This window comes from Rhinatrema bivittatum, chromosome 3 (assembly GCF_901001135.1).
Source record: "Rhinatrema bivittatum chromosome 3, aRhiBiv1.1, whole genome shotgun sequence".
Lineage (NCBI taxonomy): Eukaryota > Metazoa > Chordata > Amphibia > Gymnophiona > Rhinatrematidae > Rhinatrema > Rhinatrema bivittatum.
In genome coordinates, this window is record NC_042617.1 from 160,282,541 (window position 1) to 160,303,523 (window position 20,983).

Here is a 20,983-nt window from a genome sequence, read left to right on the forward strand (position 1 = left end):
CATCCCAACAAAAAAAGGTATATGCAGCCCCATGTGCCCCATCTCCAGCAGAGAATTCCCCCCAAGCAAAACCCCTCTTCCCCCAAACACCCCCCCCATCTCAACTCTAAGAGCAAACAAACCTCTGCCAGGCAGATGCTCCTGCTCAGGCCTCCCTCTCCACTAGCAGCCCTCTATTGGGAATCCATAAGTGGCAGGGCGCCCTGTGCAGGAGCAATCCCTAGTTACTTCTACCCTGTTGGCTTCGCTATTCAAACAGGTGCCAGTTAACCTGAGGCTCCCCTTTGCACCGGTCAGTCAGTGCCATTTGTAACAGCAAAGCCAGTAGGACAGGAACGATTGAAGATTGCTCTGCCCAGGGGACTGCCACCTAAGGAGATCCAGTAAGAGATTCTGCATGGGCCGATGCAATATACGGAACGCAAAAAAAGTGCGTCCAACCTTGATGCACGTTTTTTGAACTTGCGCACATCCCCTCTCTTAGGCGCACAATGTACTACTCAAATGAGCTGGTGCGCTAAACGGGATGTGAAATGGATAAATCGCACGTCCCTAGCACGACCATGGCATCGAGTACCCAGGAGAAATGGCTGAGCGCAGATAAGGAAGATGGACACTCAATTTTCTGAGCACCCATTTTCCTAACCCGTGCACAGCCACGGATTAAGAAAACGGATGCTCGTAAATTGAGCTTCAATTCCCCTAACCTGATCTCTGTCAAGAATTTTTTTTTCTATGTTGCAGCTTTCTATGGTTCCTTCTGCTTAGTATCGCAATGATATTAAATAGGAGGAACCACAGAAAAGCTGTATTTTTTGCTTTTCTAAGCATGTCTTGGGGTGCCTCAAAACTTAACACCAGCTCTGGGCTGGCGTTAATTTTTGAGGGTTAAATATATTTGTTTGCATATCCAACCGAGTTAACAGTATTAATATTATTACTGTACATTAAATATGGCAAAGGGGCTGATAACTGTTAAAAAAAAAACTTAAAATTTAATTTACTATGTAATGAAACCATTCGTGCCAGTAGTCAAACTTCAGACCTACACTAGAAAGATATTTGTGGTTCAATTTAAACATACCTAATTACATTTGTGGTATCTGCAACCAACCTACAAATTATAGCCGTAAAGGGAGCACAAGTTTCCAATATTCGTTATGCATGCTGGCTTTCCACAAAAATGTACTGTAATAATGGGATGTCTTCAGCCTCATGCTAACCTCTCTCTCTCTCTCAGAACTTGATCCAGATCAAAATTTATGCTCATTCGACAGATGTTTTATGTTCAGGCAAACTGAACAGATGACCAATTAGCTGTTTTAGACTGTTGCAGAGCTTGTGGGTAAGACACTGAGAGGGCTGGAGGTGGAGGGAAGGATGCTGGATTAAGTATGCTCCCGCCACCTGATGATGGAGAACGAGCACGCAAAACAAAAACTGATTTGTAAAGGAAGTAATATCCTATATGCTTGGCAGCTAGGATATGTCCCTGCAGCGTGGTTGGGAATAAATGGGCAGATTGGATGGAACAAATGGGTTTTTTTTAATCCTGCTGTCATTTACAATGATTGAAGATGGCCCTACACATATGAAATCCCTACATGGTGTTAAAAAATGCCAGTACGGATCAAGCTCTTAGCTTCTACAAAATCATTATTCAAAAGACCAAAATGAACACAAATATTTTCATATGGACAGATGCACATATATAAATATTAGCTGTAGACATGTGACGATACAGAGGATAAGGATTTTGTGTACGCTTGTTTGTGTAGTGCTGCGGAAACCTCTTACCTGTTCCTGGAATAGGACATTTCTCACAGTGTGGGCCCCAGGCCTTGCCAACACTGCAACAGCAGAGCTGCTTGCTGAGCTGAACAGAGAGGGGGTGCATGCACTGCCTTCCTGCACTGACAAACCGGAAACAGGGCCCTTTCTCTTCAGAGACCGTAGGATTATCAGCTGCAGCAAAAAGGGAAGGAGGAGGCTAACGGTTTACATGAGAAACAAAAAAACAGACACACTGCAGAATCCCCATCACCTCTCAAACACAGCTAATAACCAACATTCAAATATAACAGTAACAATTTCTACATCACAAGGTACTGACAGCACAGTGAAGCCTGTTCCCTTTTTGGCACCAGACTTTTTAGGTTCAAAGCACAAGGAAACACAGAAGACAAAGGCGAAAGGTGTTTTAAGGATTAGAAGCTCGTGTTTGACTTAATAAATTTGGCATGCACGATAAGCCAGCAAGCATGGTTTCTCACACATGAGCGCTTCAGCATAAGCCCAAGCAGGTAAGCAGCAGCGAAACACACTGAGCAGGCCACACACCGAGAGCACGGAGCTGGACTTCTGACACTATATTTCAACCAAAGTGACACGCTTTATGTACATGAACAGCACTCGGGGGCCGTGGCTACTTTTCACTGTTTTGAAGTACAATTGATTACATAATACAAAGTAGTTAGGCATCTCTCTCTACTGCTTCAGAGAGACAGCAATTTTCAACAGCTCAGTACCAAAAGTATGTTACCACCAGCTTATAAAATGCTGAATTTTCCTGGCAATGAGATTGTGCTATTTGCATGAGAAAATTGTCCCACTTTAGACCGAACCAAGTTGACCAAAATGAAAACTGTGCTGGAGATATTCAGAAACTTTTGCCGTTTATATTTAATATTAGAATTTTGATATAAAATTAAAAGCTGATTTTCAAAGCTGGCAATTACTAATAGCTTCTATAAGTTATTCTGAATATTTGTCTCTCCCTGGCTTTAGTTCGCCGCAAAATTCACCCTTTAACTAGAATTAGAACACTGTTTCATACTCTGCAAAATTCACCCTTTAACTAGAATTAGAACACTGTTTCATTCTCTGCAAAATTCACCCTTTAACTAGAACTAGAACACTGTTTCATACTCTGCAAAATTCACCCTTTAACTAGAACTAGAACACTGTTTCATACTCTGCAAAATTCACCCTTTAACTAGAACTAGAACACTGTTTCATACTCTGCAATGCAGACCATGCCTAACAAGGCTTTCCCGAACCTAACTTTTAAACTTTTAAATCAATAGTTATTGCGGTACTTCAGTTAGGTTCAGGAAAGGCTTGTTTAATATACCAGGGACGGTGACAGTGGGGGGGCTTCCTAACACTGTCCAGTTAACTGGCTTGTTTAAAAGCCTTTCCCGAACCTAACTGAAGCACCGCAATAACTACTGATTGACTTTCAGCACAATCGGGTCGATACAGTAAGGCCGCGGTAAAAACAGTGCGGCAGTGTCAGGCGCACCCTTCCTCCCCGCACCCACAGTTCTCTAGACCTAGCGCCTGATACAGTCTTCTAATCGCATGCAAATGCATGCCGCGGCTGTGAGGCGTTAGGGAAGGGTTATGCCCGCGCAACCCATTTTACTGTATAGGCGCTTAATACAGCGCCTATACAGTAACCTGGGTGCGCTGGTACCTGTCATTTCAAATGACATTTGAAATGACAGGCACCAGGAAGTGTAAAAAGTGTAAAAACCCAAAAACCTGTGTGTTATATAAAAAATATTAAAAAAAAAATAAAAAAATTTAAATACCTGTCGGAGGGCCGTGGGTCCAGGTGGCGGCGAGAAGCAAAAAAAAGCGGCATCCGGGATCCGGGGGCAGCAGCGGGGGGGCAGCAGGATCCGGGAGCGGCGGGTAGGTAGCAGCGGCAGCAGGGGGGAGCGGCATCTGGGATCCGGGGGGAGCAGCGGCAGCGGGGGGGGGCAGCGGGATCCGGCGTGTTCGATCGGGCGAGCGGGTAGGTGGCAAGAAAAGATGGCCGCCTGCACGGGGAAAGCGTGCAATTGGCCGCTGAAGACGTGACGTCACGACGTTTGGCGGCCAATTGCACGCTTTCCCCGTGCAGGCGGCCATCTTTTTTTTGCCACCTACCTGCTCGCCCGATCGAACATGCCGGATCCCGCTGCCCCCCCGCTGCCGCTGCTCCCCCCGGATCCCGGATGCCGCTCCCCCCCTGCTGCCGCTTTTTTTGCTTCTTTGCTGCCCCCCCCCCCCCGCTGCCGCTGCTGCCCCCGGATCCCGCTGCCCCCCTCCCCCCGTCCCGTAGCAGGCCCGAGCCTTGCTACTTTTTCGGGTTTTTTTTTTTTTTGCTTCGGGAGGAGGGGACCGGACGGGGCTGCAGGAGACCGGACTGGGGCTACACCGGACGGCTGGACTGGGGACCAGGCGGGTAAGCAATGTTTTTTTACACTACACTACACTAACTCCTACTAGGGGGAGGCGGTAAACTAGCAGGTTAAGGCCGCGGCAGAACAGCGGGTTACGGAGGAGATAATATCAGCGCCCGTTACAGTATCGCAGGGGAATAGCTAATTCCTTCATTATACAGCTTTTTCGTTCATTTACATGCTGGGTGCGGAAAGGGTTAGGTGTTTATTTTAGGAAGCGCTAAGGACGCGTGAAACTGGAGACTGTATTGCTGGATCGTCTTACTCGTCTGTATTGTGCGCTCCCAGCACGTTACAGACGGGGAATCTTTAACTGAACGTTACTGTATCGACCTGAATGTAAATAATTGCTCATCCTACTGTTAAGTTACTCTAGCTTTGTCTTCTTCTTCCCCCAGTTCTAGTACCCTTGTTTTATTGTAACTTTTTTGCTCCTCTTCACTTGTTTAATGTTCAAGGCTTTTTACACCCCCTGTTAACTGTAAACCAGCATGATGTGATTGTATCATGAATGCCGGTATAGAAAAGCTCTAAATAAATAAATAAATAACAAAAAACAAGTGCATTTTTCCAACAAAGAACGATTTTCGCAGTCAATCTTTACTGCTGTGTTCCATGTGCTCTTTGCTTTTTAAAAAAAATTGTTTAAGATGTCACTCAGTCGTGCTACTGCTTGTGGATCAACTTTTTGATTGGAGATCTCGGTGTTTCCACAATCCAAATGAAACACTTAAAACTGAGGTGCCAAATAATGTTACTCGTGCCACAATACAGAAGATGAAAAGCAAGCATTCATGCAATAGAATGCCTCTCCATGGAAATACAGCCATGTCTGACATAGGGGACTGACGTTTAAATGATTTCCCTGTAAAAAAATAAAAAATCCAAACGCACCAATTTATGAAAAAGGACGAAAAAAATTATTTCTTGAAGCGATCTGGCGTTTAAACACTCAAAATACGTATAAAGGCAGTTTTACAAAATCAAACTCTTCAGTGTGTGTGGGCGTCAAGATACAAATTTGTATTTATCTAGAACATTGTTACAGTGCTGCTGGCTTCCATTTTGTCCCCCTCCCCCTCTAGAATAAATCTCCTTTATCCTCCCCAGCTGTACACTCGGCCTGGTGCAAGAGAAAAGCAAGTTTGCTTACCGTAAACGATGTTTCCGTAGATAGCAGGATGAATTAGCCATGCTGTCATGGGATCTGTCAATCAGGCCCGGGAGGCGGAGCTTGTCAAAGCAGAGAACAGAGCTTTGCTCTCTGCGGCTGCGCGTATGTTCCCGCGCAGGAAAGTAACGGACTCTCCTCAGTCTGTAATTAAGCTGTAGTGTAGTCGAAGACTAGGTGACTGCCAGGGAGGAGGGTGGGTCAGCATGGCTAATTCATCCTGCTATCTACGGAAACATCGTTTACGGTAAGCAAACTTGCTTTTTCCCGTCGATAGCAGGGCTGAATTAGCCATGCTGTCATGGGAGTCCAAAGCTCCCGATCACGTCATATATGACATATGTGGTTGGACGTGATCATTGACAGTGTGGCAGTCACTGTGGACAGGAGGATAGAGAGTGCAGTATTGCTTGCCCTATCTTCGCATCCGTGGTTGCTTGCTGGTCAAGGCAGTAATGAGATGTGAAGGTATGCAGTGAGGACCATGTAGCTGCCTTACAAATGTCAATGGGTTGCACATTCTTCAGGTGTGCTAAGGATGTTGCTACTGCTCTGACTTGGTGAGCTTTAGGAATAGATTGTAAATGTAAATTCTGCTTGTCATAGCAGAATTTGATGCATTGCGCTATCCAACTGGAGATGGTGCGTTTGGCTACTGGCTGTCCAGGAGCCTTCGGGTCGTAGGAAACAAAGAGTTGAGAAACACGGGAGTCCGAGTTCGTCCTTTCTTTGTAGTGTGTTAAAGCTCTTTTACAATCCAGTGTGTGCAGTAGCTTTTCCCTTTCGTTTGCATGAGGTTTAGGGAAAAATATTGGTAATTCCATTGACTGATTGAGATGGAATGGGGTAACTACCTTTGGTAGGAAGGATGGGTGAGTTCGTAGAACTACCTTTTGTTGATGAAATTGCAAGTATGGAGGATAGTGGACCAAAGCTTGTAACTCACTAACTCTTCGTGCTGATGTTACTGCAACCAGGAATACTACCTTCCAAGTGAGGTATTTCATGTGTACTGAGTCCATAGGTTCAAATGGAGAAAGCATGAGCTGTTCCAGAACTATGTTGAGGTTCCATGGAACTGGAGGTTTGGATACCGGAGGACGAATGTGTGTTAAACCCTTTATGAAACGAGTCAGTAATGGGTGATTGGATATAGGAATGTCATTGATTGGTCTATGATAGGTGCCTATGGCGCTGAGATGAACTCTGATGGATGATGTTGCTAGTCCAACTACATATAGAGAATGAAGATAATCAATGAGCAATTCCGGGGAGCAGTCCAATGGCGGTACACCTTTGGAAGTGCACCAGGTAGAGTAGCGTTTCCATTTATAGCTATAATTTTTCCTGGTCGAGAATTTTCTTGATTGTAACAAGATGAATTGTGCTGAAGTGGAAACTCCTTGTTCTGTCAGGAGGAGCCTTTCAATCTCCAAGCTGTTAAGTGTAGAGATGAGTGTAGCGGGTGTAGAAGTATTCCTTGATCTTGGCTGAGAAGATCTTGACGATTCGGTAATAGAATTGGATCCTTGATGGATAGTCGAAGTAGGAAACTGTACCATGGTTGCCTCGGCCATGCCGGGGCTATGAGTATCAGTTGAGCTTTGTCCGCTATGCACTTCTGAATTGTTCTTGTTATGAGAGGTATGGGAGGAAAGGCATACAGAAGGCCTGTCGTCCACGGAATGAGGAAGGCATCTTGAGCAATCCTGAATTGGCTTGGCCTTATCGAGCAGAATTGGGCAACTTGAGAATTGATCTCTGTTGCAAAGAGATCTATGGAAGGTGTCCCCCACTGTAGAAATATGTCCTGGACTACTTCTGAGTTGAGTGTCCATTCGTGGGGATGAAAGATGCGGCTTAGCCTGTCCGCTCTTGTGTTTGCAACTCCTGGTAGGTAAGTTGCTTGTAGGTGTATGCAATTTTTGTGAGCATGTTCGAAGATTGTCAGGGTCTCTTTGCAGAGGGGCCATGAACCGGACCCTCCTTGTTTGTTGATGTAAAACATCGCTACCTGGTTGTCTGTGTAGATCATGACCCTGCGTCCTTTCAGGTGGTCTTGGAAGACTCGCAATGCATTGCGAATCGCTCTGAGTTCCAGTAGATTTATTTGAAGATTCTGTTCTGAGATCGTCCATAACCCTTGGGTTTCGTAAGTCTCGAGGTGTGCACCCCATCCCTTGCGAGATGCATCTGTGGTTAGGACTGCATTGTGAGGAGGGGGGCTGAACAGTGCTCCCTTGGACATGGTGGAGTCTAGGAGCCACCATGCTATATCTTTTTTCATTTCTGCAGTCAGCAATTCTTTTTGCGTCAATGGTTGTGAATGCTGTTTCCACTGTCGTTTCAGACCCCATTGTAGGCGTCTCATGTGTAGCCTGGTGTTGGGCACCATGAAATTCGCCGCTGCCATGTGGCCCAAAATTACCAGGACTTGTCTTGCTGACGGCCTCTGAGTATGTTTCAAGTTGTGCAGAAGTTGACGGAAATGTGATATTCTGTCGTCTGGGAGGTATGCCCTGTTGCACGTAGTGTCCAGGCATGCGCCTATGAACTGTAACTGCTGTGTTGGTTGTAGATGTGATTTCTGAAAATTTATCACCAACCCTAGCTGTTGTAAGCAAAGTATCACACGATTGAGGTGATCCTGTAAGATATTCGGAGTTGAGGCTATTATTAGCCAATCGTCCAGGTATGGAAAGATGGTTATACCTTGTTTCCTGAGATGAGCCACCACCACTATCATGCATTTGGTGAAAACTCTGGGTGCAGCCGATAGTCCAAAGGGAAGAACTTTGTACTGGTAGTGTTGATGTCTGTAGCGAAAGCACAGGTAACGCCACGAGGATGGATGGATTGGAATGTGCGTGTAAGCATCCTTCAGATCGATGGAGCACATCCAATCGTTGGTTTGAATAAGAGGAAGAACTGACTTCAACGATACCATTTTGAATTTCTCCTTGGTGAGAAATTTGTTCAACTCCCTTAGGTCTAGTATGGGGCGAAGGCCTCCAGACTTCTTGGGTATGAGGAAGTACGGGGAATAAAATGCTGCTAGTTTGGGGTGTGGGTGGATTTGTCGAATTGCTTGTTGTTTGCGAAGTAAAGCAATTTCCTCCCCCAGTTGTGGATGGGAATTGTAAATCTTGAGTGTGGAAAGATGAGGCAAGATGGGTTTTGTTACAAATTGGAGTTGGTAGCCTTGACGTACTATTTCCAGAACCCATTGATCTGATGTTATTATTTCCCAGGCTTTCAGGCAAGCACAAATTCTGCCTGGAGGAGCTTGATGTTGTGGTGGCGGCTGAATCACTAAAAAGATGAGGTTGGCTTTACAGCAGTAGTCGGCTGTTGTGCCTGTTGCCTTTGGTTACGTGGTTTACCTCTTCGTTGATTTGAGGTATTATTTTGTGGAGCAGGACGTTGGTAGGCAGGGTATGGCTGCGTACGAAAAGATTGATAAGATCTATAGGGCCTTCTGCCATATGATTGTCTACGGGTAGACCCCACATAACGACGGGTAGTCGAGTAAATGGGATTTGATGTTAGAGATTGTACTGCTAGAGCTTCCTCTTTTAATTTACTTACTGCGTCCTGGAACTTTTCTCCGAACAAGTTATCTCCCATGCATGGGAGGTTCGTTAGTTTCACATGCAAGTCATCTCTTATGGAACTTGAACGTAACCATGCTAGTCTGCGAGCTGCAATAGCTGCTGCAGACGCTCTGGATGACGTTTCATGTGCTTCATAGATTGATCTCAACAGATGTCGAGAACATTCTTCCATATCATGAAGAGGTTGAGGTATTTGTTCCGCTACTGAGGAATGTATACCTTTCATAGCTTGCATACACTCATACAGATATTGCACCATATAGAACTGATGTTGCATAATTCTTGCCGTTAACATTGAATTATGGTATATTTTCCTACCAAATTTATCCAAATATTTGTTGTCTTTCCCTGGGGGGAAAGTAGTGTGCAATTTTGTTTTCTTGAACCTTTGCAACGCCGACTCTACTACGACTGATGCGTGAGGCAATTGTGGTAGAGTGTATAGTGATGCTTTCTTCATACGAAATTTCATGTCTGTTTTCTTAGAAACAGCTGCAGTTGTATAAGGCGTTTCCCAGGACTTTTGTAATACAGAATGTAGAATTTCTTGAGGTGGAAGAGATGTTGGTTCCACCTGAGTATCAAATATCTTTAGAAGTCCGAGAGTTTCCGCTCTAGGGTCTGCTTCTTTTTGTACCTCCAGGTGTAGAATTGTACCCATTTTTTCTATGAATTTTGGGTATGTAAGGTCTTCAGGAGGCGAATATGGCTCCTGTATTTGGTCCTGTGTGTCTGACAGACATCTCACCGATGATGATGGGGATGTTTGTATTGAAGGAGAATCAAAATATGTATCCTGTAGATGAGTAGGTGAAGTTGGTTGGTTTGTTCTGGGAGATGTTGGTGGTTCCGCCGACTGCTTTTCATTAGACTGTGCTTTATGTTTTATAGCATTATCCTCAGAGGTATTAGATATTTTAAAAGATGATTGAAGCATCTCGTAGAATCCTTCTAGAGACTGCGACAATTGAAAAAATGCTTCTCTTGTATGAGAGGGCATTATCATACGATTGTCTTGTTGTTTTGGAATAATTGTTGGAGGTGACGTTGTAGGAACCTCTCTATCTCTCCGTGTCTTTTCGTCTGGAGCATTTTTGAGAACTTCTGAATCTGAAGAAGTGTTAGAGGAGAGAATTTGTACCGGTTTTCTTAATGAGCCGGTAGTAGACGGAACTTTATGAGATGATTTTGAAGTCGAAGAACTCATGTCCCATGTCGCACTCCTCTTTTTTAATCTTTTAGAATGGGAGTGATGTGAGTACTTATGATAGTCCTCAGATGCAGACTCCGTATCTGTGACTTCCGTCTCGGAAGAAGAGGTGTGTGAAGGGTATCGTTTTCGCTTCAACTTCCTCTTTAATTTTTGAGGCGAGTAATTGTGGTCTCTACGCCCAGATCTTGATGTATGCGCTGAATTAGATTTATGCGCGGATATGTGTTTACGCGCAGATGTAGAGGTATGCGCAGGTATGCGCGTATGCGCGACTGTAGATTCATGCGCACTTGCATGTCTGTGCGCGGAAGTAGAATTGTGCGCGGTTGTAGTTTTATGCGCATGTTTCTTTGATTCCAAGCGCACAGGGTTTTTCGGCGCCGTGCGCATAAGTTTCTTTATAGTCGGCGCCATGCGCTCAAATGTTTTCGGCGCCGTGCGTACAGGATTTTCCGGCGTCATGCGCGTAAGTGTTTCCGGCGCCATGCGCTCAAATGCCTTCAGCGCCGTGCGTACAGGTGTTTCTGGCGCCGTGCGCATAATTAGTCGGCACGGTAGTTTTTTCTGCGCCGTGCGCGCCGGAATCGCTGAGTTGTGCGCAGACTCTGACTTTGGCACCGGTATATGCGCATTTGGCGCCATAGGCGCAGAAGTCTTCGGCGCGGAGGAATCCTCCTCCGATGAGGTACGTTGCGGCTCTACAGGCACTGGGGATTTAGTAGGACCCACTGGCCTTTGATTTTTTGCTTTCCTCTTACCTCCTATAGTGGAGGACTTAGGTTTAAACGGCAAAGATTTCTTCTTTGACGGAGCCGATGAAGTGAACGGGCCAGGCGAAGAATGAGCCTCTGATGGATCGCGGGAGGCAAAAAGTTCCTGAAGCCTATAGGCCCTCTGTTTTAATGCTTGTGGTGACATTTTTGAACAAAACTCACATTTTTCTGTATGGTGATGCGGCCCGAGACATTGATAACAGCGATCATGTCCATCCGTTACCGACATCCGTTTTCCACAGCCACAGGGTTTAAACCCGGGTTTAGACATTTTATTTCTGTTTTTAAAAACTGAGGAGAATAACAGCTCCGCGTGCGTTCCCGCTCGCGGAAAAAACAGACTGGGGAGAGTCCGTTACTTTCCTGCGCGGGAACATACGCGCAGCCGCAGAGAGCAAAGCTCTGTTCTCTGCTTTGACAAGCTCCACCTCCCGGGCCTGATTGACAGATCCCATGACAGCATGGCTAATTCAGCCCTGCTATCGACGGGAAAAAGAGATTTGTCCTGCAGGAAGACGGAATAGAAGATGTGAGCATTTACATGTTGTAATCACTTTGAGAACAACTTTTTTTTGCACTTTATCCTGTTTCAATCATCTCTGTTTGGAAGACTTTAGTTTGGATTGTGACAACAAAGAGCAGCATTTTTTTTTTTTTGAGAGAGGTTTTGGATGCTGGATTCTAGTGTTTGTGCTCGTTTTTGGGTTGTTTTTTTAAAGTTTATATTTAATTCACTATGGCCCATGAAAAAAAAAATGTTTAAAAACAAGATTCGTTTGCTATGAGGTCACCAGCAGCCCTTAATAGATTTTACAACCCTATACTATTTCATTGTACATTGTAAAGTCAAGTCTGTTCCATCCTGCCAGGAAAGATTCAGTTTCTCACTGACTTCAGGTAACTACAAAACATTCATTTAGCATACTTGGTCAATAATAATAATAAAAAAATATATATATATATTTTTTTTTTTCCATTGGTAACCCCCCCCAAGAGAACGCTCTAGCTATTTATCTCTATGCAGTCTAATCAAAAACCTTGCCTTAATCTTAACATCTGTTCTTAACTCCAGCCTACACTATGCTCCATATCTTTTTCCTTTATGTTGTTATCCCCAGTTATTTGTATCCAAGTTCTACCTTCCTGTTTATTGTAAGACAACAATTTGTCATGGCTATTGTTTAAAATGTAAACCGACTTGATTAGTAATTCTGTTACTGGAAAATCGATATATAAAAGTGCTAAATAAATAAATAAATAAATATATATACATATATTCAAATTGATATTAAGGTCTCCTCTTTCTGAACCACTCTCACAAGGCCGAAGAGCTCAGAATATATCCCATTTTCCTCTTTCACTGCCGCATACTATGAAAATAGCAGTTTGGGCCTCTGCTTTTAAGTGAGATTTTACCAGACGCTCACTATGCTCCTTGAGGATTTTGGCAGCAGTACTTTAAATACTAACTGCCATTAAGGAATGATATATGCTATTGTTGGTGGTGGTAGCAGCATTACGAATCCTCCTATTCGAAATGTAACTTCAGCTAGTAGCTCGGGTGAGCTGTTTCCTGCGGCAGATCAGTTCACAGTAGTAGTGTTTTTCTCTCCTCCTCCTGAGCTACGCGATTAAATCGCCCACTGATATTGAAAATTCCTTCTAGTATACAATACTAACAGGTCGATACAGTAAGGCCGCGGTAGAAACAGTGCGGCAGTGTCAGGCGCACCCTTCCTCCCCGCACGCACAGTTCTCTTCACTAAGTCCCCGATACTCTCTTCTAATTGCATGCAAATGCATGCCGCGGCTGTGAAGCGATAGGGAAGGGTTATGCCCGCGCAACCCATTTTACTGTATAGGCGCTGAGTACAGCGCCTATACAGTAACCTGGGTGCGCTGGTACCTGTCATTTCAAATGTCATTTCAAATGACATTTGAAATGACAGGTACCAGGAAGTGTAAAAAACAAAAAACCAAAAATATAAAAACCTGAATGTTATAAAAAAAAAATAAAAATGTTTAAATACCTGTCACTTTCCGAATCGTGCGGTCATCCAGGCAGCGGCGGGAGCCGGAGTGCCGCGTGGGTCCAGGCGGCCGGCGGCGGGAGCCGGGTGTTCGATCGAGGCCGCGGGCGGATGGGCGCGTGTTTAATCGAGGCCGCGGGGGCGGGTGGGCGCGCGTTGGTTTCAGGCGGGCGGCGGCAGCGGCAGTGGCAGCGGGATCCGGGTGGGCGCGTGTTTAATCGAGGCCGCGGGCAGATGGGCGCGTGTTGATTTCAGGCGGGCGGCAGCGGCGGCGGGATCCGGGTGGGCGCGTGTTTAATCGAGGCCGCGGGCGGATGGGCGTGTGTTTAATCGAGGCCGCGGGGGCGGGTGGGTGCGCGTTGGTTTCAGGCAGGCGGCGGCAGCGGCGGCGGGATCCGGGTGGGCGCGTGTTCAATCTAGGCCGCGGGCCGGGTCGCACAGGCGCGCATTCATCCAGGCGGAGGAGCCGGAGGCGAAAGCGGCCTCCGGCAGCCCCCACCGGCAGTGAATGAATGTGCGCCTGTGCGACCCGTGCGATTCGGCGCTCACGGCGTGACGTCACGGCATGTGACTGCCTTGAGCACCGAATCGCACGGGTCGCACAGGCGCGCATTCATTTACTGCCGGTGGGGGCTGCCGGAGGCCGCTTTCGCCTCCGGCTCCTCCGCCTGGATGAATCCGCGCCTGTGCGACCCGGCCCGCGGCCTAGATTGAACACGCGCCCACCGGATCCCGCCGCCGCCCGCCCGAAACCAACGTGCGCCCACCCGCCCCCGCGGCCTCGATTAAACACGCGCCCATCCGCCCGCGGCCTCAATTAAACACGCGCCCACCCGGATCCCGCCACCGCTGCCGCCCGCCTGAAACCAACGCGCGCCCACCCGCCCTCGATTAAACACGCGCCCATCCGCCCCCGGCCTCGATTAAACACGCGCCCATCCGCCCGCGGCCTCGATTAAACGCGCCCATCTGCCCGCGGCCTCGATCAATCACCCGGCTCCCGCCGCCGGCCGCCTGGACCCACGCGGCCCTCCGGCTCCCGCCGCTGCCTGGATGACCGCACGATTCGGAAAGCGACAGGTATTTAAAATTTTTTTTTTTTCTGACAGGTTTTATGTGTCCCACAGCATTACATTTTCTCGATCATCTCTTTATCGCTTTTTTTTTAATTGTTTTTTATTGTGTTTGAGTATCTTAAGTGGTGTCGATGGATTTGTTACAAGACTCACAGTCCTAACTCCTACTAGGGGGAGGCGGTAAACTAACACGTTAAGGCCGCGGCAAAACAGCGGGTTACTAAGGAGATAATATCAGCGCCCATTACAGTATCGGAGGGGAATAGCTAATTCCTTCATTATACAGCTAATTCGTTCATTTACACATCATTTACATGCTGGGTGCGGAAAGGGTTATGTGTCTATTTTAAGAAGCGCTACGGACGCGTGAAACTGGAGACTGTATTGCTGGATCGCCTTACTCGTCTGTATTGTGCGCTCCCAGCTCGTTACAGACGGGAAATCTTTAACTGCACGTTACTGTATCGACCTGAATGTTTTACTTCCAACACATCTCTGGCGAGGTGGTACAGTGTGTGTTGGAAGAAGGGGTGGGCAGGAGGGCAACTCTTCCCGACAGGGCTGCAAAATCAAGTGGAAATCAGTCAGACCTTATTACATTCAAATTGCTTCCATGCCTCTACGGTTTAAAGCTCAAGTAAATTTTCTATAAAGTGTTTAAAAAAACGCCTCCTTCGAGAACAGCTAGACATATGCCATAGATAGTAAACTTAAAAACGAAATCCTACAAGAAATGAAATAAAAATATTAGAGTGCATTGGCGTGCCAGGTCCCTGACCCACAGCGCATTAGAAGGACAAAACTAATGCGGAAAGACAGACAAAAGCAGCAAGGATTGAGGGAAGTTTAAGACAAACGTTCTCACAGCTGACAAAAAAGCAGCATGCAGTGTTGCCAACTGATTTTCCTACAGTATCTGTGAGTCTTCGCATTTAACTGTAGTACATTACATGGTAAAAATTAGGTTAGCATCCCCTTTTTTAACGCAAAATTTAAATAAGCATGCTATTTAAAACAAACAACATTGGACAGAAGAAACATCTAGCTTTTTTTTTTTTTAATGCTTCCAACTATACGTTTGATGTCTTCTCCTAGCCCAGGGGGTTTTAGAGCTCATGAAAGATGCCAGTTTAAAAGCAACAGAAACCAAAGTACTCAATTCATTTGCAGAAATAATATACCAGGGACAGTGACAGCGGAGGGGGGCTTCCTAACAGTGTCCAGTTAACTGGCTCACACTCTTTTCTGGAGGGGCTTGAAAGATCTGATTTTTGTAGTAGGGGGAACGAGGGGTGTCAAAAGACTCCTGTAACCTGATAAAGCTTCTCCACATCTGTCTACGTGCTTTCGATGATCGATTTCATCTTGCAGGCAATGAACTATAGGCAATGCCTGTGAGATGATATTCTGTTAACAGTATGAAGTAACTGTTTAATATTAAAACAACTGCTTACACTAAGAAATATTTACAATCTACATCGCATTTTATGTAAACAAACCACAGTAAACTGTACCATATACCTAACATAAAGTGCAGGTAGATTATACAGAGGCACCTGCGGCATATGAATGCCATTTCACTGAGCGGCGTGTCACTGATGCCCAACTCTACAGCAAACTTCTGATTTAAACTATCCATAATTTATAGACTGCTCTGCGTGACTAACCACGTACAGAAGAGCAATTAAACATTATGTAGAGAGTTGTGTGCGCGTATGCACTTGTTTCCAATACACATCATCTCATGTTGCATTTTGGAGTAACCAGCAGGTAAATCACAGAGCGTATATCTGAAATGAACAAAAAAAAAAAAAAACAGAGCTGAAGGCAGAGCAAGGCAGTCTTAAGATCCTCGGAACCTCATTTCAGCAATGGGAGACTACTGGAAAGTCCGTGGGTACTTTGAACCTGCGGGCCTTCCAATTAATTCGCAAAGGGAACGCACACATGCACCGAGAAACCCATGGGGCTTTGCACCTGTGTTTTTTCGCTCAGGTGAAATTTCAGTGGAAAACAACACGCATACATTTGAAAATACAATCCACGCAGGTTGTATTCTTCCGCATCTCATCTGTGCCTCTGGGAAGGCCTCCTAAAAGCACGCGTGTCATGGAAAACAAGCGCACACTTTTAATTGAATTGAAGGAGGGAAATTTTTCGATGGTCAGGTAAATTGCTATTTCCCTGGCTTTGAAGATTGCCGTGTCTAGGAATCTTACTCAAACAAGCTATAGCCCTGAATAAATTTAATGGACATTTTAAAAAAGAAAACAAAATACGCATGACATTATAAACACTTACAGCTGGAAATTATTTTGGGTACTCTTGAAATACCATAAACCTACAATTCCCACATGTACCCCTCAGCTGCACAGGGTTGCCCCATTTTCAGTACACACATTTTCATTCTGACAACTGTTTTGCTGGTTAGCTGCCATATTAGCACATTTAAAATAGTTTACTGGTGTTTTCAATTTTCCACCAATAAGTCATGTTCTCTGAATGCTTCGGCAGTTTTGTTGCTTTGAATTATGCTTGTAATCTGCCAAGGACAAGGAGTTTCCCTGTAAAAGCGGAATATAAGTGCCAAATTTAATTAAATGTTTACAACTGTAGCCTCAGAATTCGCTTTGTGTATTCACTGGTACAGGAGTAATGCCATTGCAGTATATTTACTGGAAAAAATGAGCAGCGTTTTGACTCCAGACTGTTGCAGTGAAGATGTTTTGAAGGGAGGACTCTGGAGGTGAATATACAAATGCCAAGTCCTGGCCATTAAAGCAGCAGTATTCATCAGATTTCTTAAATAAACCTTGACTCCCTTGTTTTCTACTTAGCTCTTATTTTTGTTTCTTCCTTTTTTTCTTAAAAGATTTTATTTTTTATATTTAAGAAATTACTTTTCTTTAATAAATAGTGTATGCTCCAATTTTAAACCTCTCCTTTCCTGACTGCTCTTCCTAAATATACTTTGCATGCACAGTATGCTGCCTAAATGAGGTTCTCATTTGGGTCAACACCGGAAACATCCCATTTTACTTTATGGGGGAAATGGCTCCGTAAGAGGAGGTTCCAAAAATTTCAAACATCATCTCCTCAAGAATTAAACAACAATCAGAAAAGGAGGACCCTAACTATTCTGTTCCCTGCAAACTGGATTACCTAACAAATGTATTTGTAATGCTGCTTCAGGGATTTTGCTGCAAGCAGCTTGTCCTTTCCGCCAGTAAAATCCCAACAGAAGAAACTCCAGCGGGCCCAAACACCTGTAGTTAATGCTGCATGCAAGGGATGCCCTGGGGGGCTTGAACATTGGCTGCAATAGCTAAGAGCATCAGAGAAGCGGTGCAAATAAAAAAAAAAAAAAAAAGCCCGAGAATGCGGCACTCTGCCAAGTCTCAGAAGCCCTTTTTCCAGAAATCAATAATCATACTCTGCCTGGTTGGGCTCTACTCTCTCAACTGGGGGCCTTTCTCTGGAAAGGCAGATGGCTATATGGGGTGAGGGTAGGAAAAGTGGTGCGGATGATGGGTACCAAGGAGAAAACAAATAAGTCAAATAAAATACAAAAAAAAAGGGTGTGTTGAGGGGAGTTAACTTAGCAATACCCTGCTTATTCAGCAACTGGTTCGCCCTCTTTGTATAATGAATCAGATGATAAAAAGTGTTTTCTTTCCCCAAACCTATGGATTCCATTACAAAACTATCAACCTCTGCAAAAGTTATTGCCACATCTGGCGCTGACAGTTTGCATTACTTGATATTACTATAGGTCACCCAGTGAGAGGGGTTACGCTCTCTTCCAAATACCCTGCATACAGTCAGTGATATTTATTACTGAAACAGCCTCTGTCACAGGATCAGTTTGTGTCAACTGCTTGTAAAGAAGTGTAAGTTGAGATCTTAAGTCCATGTTTCAGTGTCAAAGGGGGCGACTTCCAAACTGTTCCACAATGGGATGAAGACCACGCAATGGGTTTTGCACCGATTCTCAAAGCAAAAGCCCATCCGTGTAGACTTGCATCTGCTTTTTCTGCAGGCAGATTTTTGCTGGAAAAATATGCAAAACAAATTTGACAATGCAGTTCATGTGTGAACTTTTCCTCCCCAACCTAAAAGCCCCTCCTCACGATGTGGCGTAAAGTCCCAGTTCTGTGGAGCAAAGCACAAACTTGTAGCCATAGCTTTCAGACGGCCAATTCACGGTGGTAAAATGCTTTTTACCCACATAAGCTGCTTTGAAATTTGTCCTTGCCATAACTAAACATCAAAGTTAATATTCAGCAATATTTCTGCTGCTTAATGTTTTCAAATGAAGATGAACACGCTGCTTCTCTTTTTATCAGAAAATTTTTATACCATACATTAGTCGCACCGATAACTTCACTATTTTCAAAGCCTCAACTTATTTTATTTCCTCTCCTGAGTTAAGCACATATTGTAGAATTCAAACCATTTAAAGCTCCAGTTCAGAGAGAATTTTAGTTCATTTTGTACACGTCCCTATAAAAGCAGTTTTACAATCTACTTTTGCAATTTCTGGCAGAAAACAGGAGTACTGGTGCAGTACTGCTGCTTATACTATATACCAGCATTTTACTGTGATGATATTGGAAAGCTTTGTGTACCAATGCCTGAAGCCTCCTTAACAAGTCACAGACCTGGAGACCATGGTGACAGAGGTGAATTTGGATAAGCTGCAATCACAGAGTCAAAGTGTAATAGAAACCAAGATTGGGAGACAATCATACCAGGTTCTAACCTCATCAGTAGAGAAAAAAGGGGGAGAAACAGATTGTTATAGTACGAATACAAAGGAGCCACTGAAATAAAGGGAGAGAAGGGATGAATTACTGTGGTGATCCTGAAAAACCTAAGAGAAATTCTATATACATGGGAATGTTATACAAATCACCAGGATGGCGAGCAAAGAAAAGATCTTTAATTTACTGGATATAGATTGTAGCCCCATGTGCAGTATTGTCCCATTAGGAGTCTAGAAGTCATGGATACTCTATAAGGGGTGTTCCTCTGGCAAACAACAGAAGAGCCCAGTCAAGGGCAGGTTATGCTGGATCTGGTACCGACCAACAAGCAATGACACTGACCTCATGGTAAGGGATAATTTAGGGTCCAGTGATCACTGTACTGTGGTTCTATGTTCAACTTGAACTGAATCATGCTAAGAATAAGGCCTTGGACCTCAGGAAGGTGGTAGTATTGAGGAGGCCCTACTGGGATTTCAAGAGCTGACAGGTATGGAGATACTTTGGTTGGTGATAAAAGGGAGCATTGAGAAGGCATCAGATCTTTGCCTAAGGCAGATTAACAAGGTACAAGTAGAAAGAGACCAATATGTTTTTTTTAGGAGGTTAGCAAACGACTGTGTCAGAAAGTGCAGGGGGAAAACACCAATGGAATGGGAGGGACCCACAAGCACATCCAAGAGAAGAGCTTATGCACTGCAAATCTTCATAATAGGCACTACCGGCCCAAAAGTCAGTGGCCATCACTGGCCTAGTCCATTAGCTCCACAGTTTGTATTTTTTAAAATTATTTTTTAATTATATGCAAGTAAAATCAACGTATCTTTTTTGGCATTCAGCAAGAAGGCATCATGGTTAGTCAAACCCCAACATGGTCCATGTTTCAAAACTGATATTCTGCATCAGGGGATATTCGTGGAGCCCTTTTCAGTTCAAGCAAAAGATACAGCTTATAAATCCATAGCCACATGTCTTCAGAAACATATTTCTGATTCTGTCAGCATTTCCACATCTTTCATTTTACTTGCATGTAATTAAAAAATAATAATAAAAAAAACAAAACACAAACTGTGGCGCTAATGGACTAGACCAGTGATGGCCACTGACTTTTGGGCCGGTAGTGCCTATAATGAAGATTTGCTAAGCATAAGCTTTTCTATTGTATGTGCTTGTGGGTCCTTCTGTTCTCTTTAGGAGGTAACAGAAATGGTAAGGTTAGCCTTCAGAAATACAAACATGGGCAGGAGGAGGGCAGGCAAAATTATCAGGAAAAATAAAGGGAAGCAGCAGGGGCAGTTAGAAGTGAAAATTTGGGGGGGGAGAATCAAGATGATCGCAGGTAACTGCTCCCTGATCCGAGGGTTACATTTCTAACATTTTTTCTACATAGTTACCTCTGGTTCTATAATGGAGAAGCATGAAGGCAAAGCTTGCACCTTTCCTGAGGTATCAGTGGCTCCATCGCAAACAGTCCCCATGGATAGATATGTCCTGACACTGAGGAGGGTTGATCATCCACCATACTCCTGTAAAGTATCACTAAGGTGTTTTGTCAGGAGAAAGCTTACTGCCTGCTGCCCCGATGCTGAGACATCGCTGACTCTAGAGTCACATCTTCCTTCAATTCAGCTGGAGCATCAGGCAGTAATGGGCGAGGAATCTGTTCCCTGCCCCTCTTGTCGTGGATAGAGGGCATTTAGATCTTTGCCGGAGACGCCAGTTCTTGGGGAGTTGAGGATGTTTGCAGCGGGGGAGGAAAGTGGAGTCATGGAGCGGACTATGGATGCAGGGTTTGTATCAGCAGAAACTCGGGGAGAATAGTCTGTGGAACTCAGGTGCAATAGACCCCTGTTAGATACAACCTTGCCCAGACCACTGGTCATTACCCTGGAGCTTATCTGGGAGGCTATTACAAACTTATCCTTGCAAGTCAGTCTATATGTTATTCAGCAGCAGGGTCTTTCTTCCTCTATATAGGCTTGCCAAAAAGAGTGTTCTACCATGTCTAAAAAAAAAAATGAGAATTTTGAGTCTGGAATAGCAGCATTACAAGACACTGCTGGGACTTTGTCAATCTTCAAACTAAGACTGAGCTATTTGAAAGTGTC

General features: G+C 44.7%; 1 protein-coding gene across 7 annotated transcripts in view; it reads right to left on the reverse strand.

Annotated features, from left to right (window-relative positions):
• Positions 1 to 20,983, reverse strand: part of LTBP1 (latent transforming growth factor beta binding protein 1) — a 737,653-nt gene that overhangs the window by 302,739 nt on the left and 413,931 nt on the right. For 6 of the 7 annotated variants that reach the window (XM_029593891.1, XM_029593888.1, XM_029593890.1 and 3 more), the window contains one exon: positions 1,798 to 1,965. The exons of the other annotated variant lie outside the window; for it this stretch is intronic. In XM_029593891.1, coding sequence (XP_029449751.1) covers positions 1,798 to 1,965 — 168 coding nt within the window. The remainder of the gene's footprint in view (positions 1 to 1,797; positions 1,966 to 20,983) is intronic. 7 annotated transcript variants of the gene reach the window in all.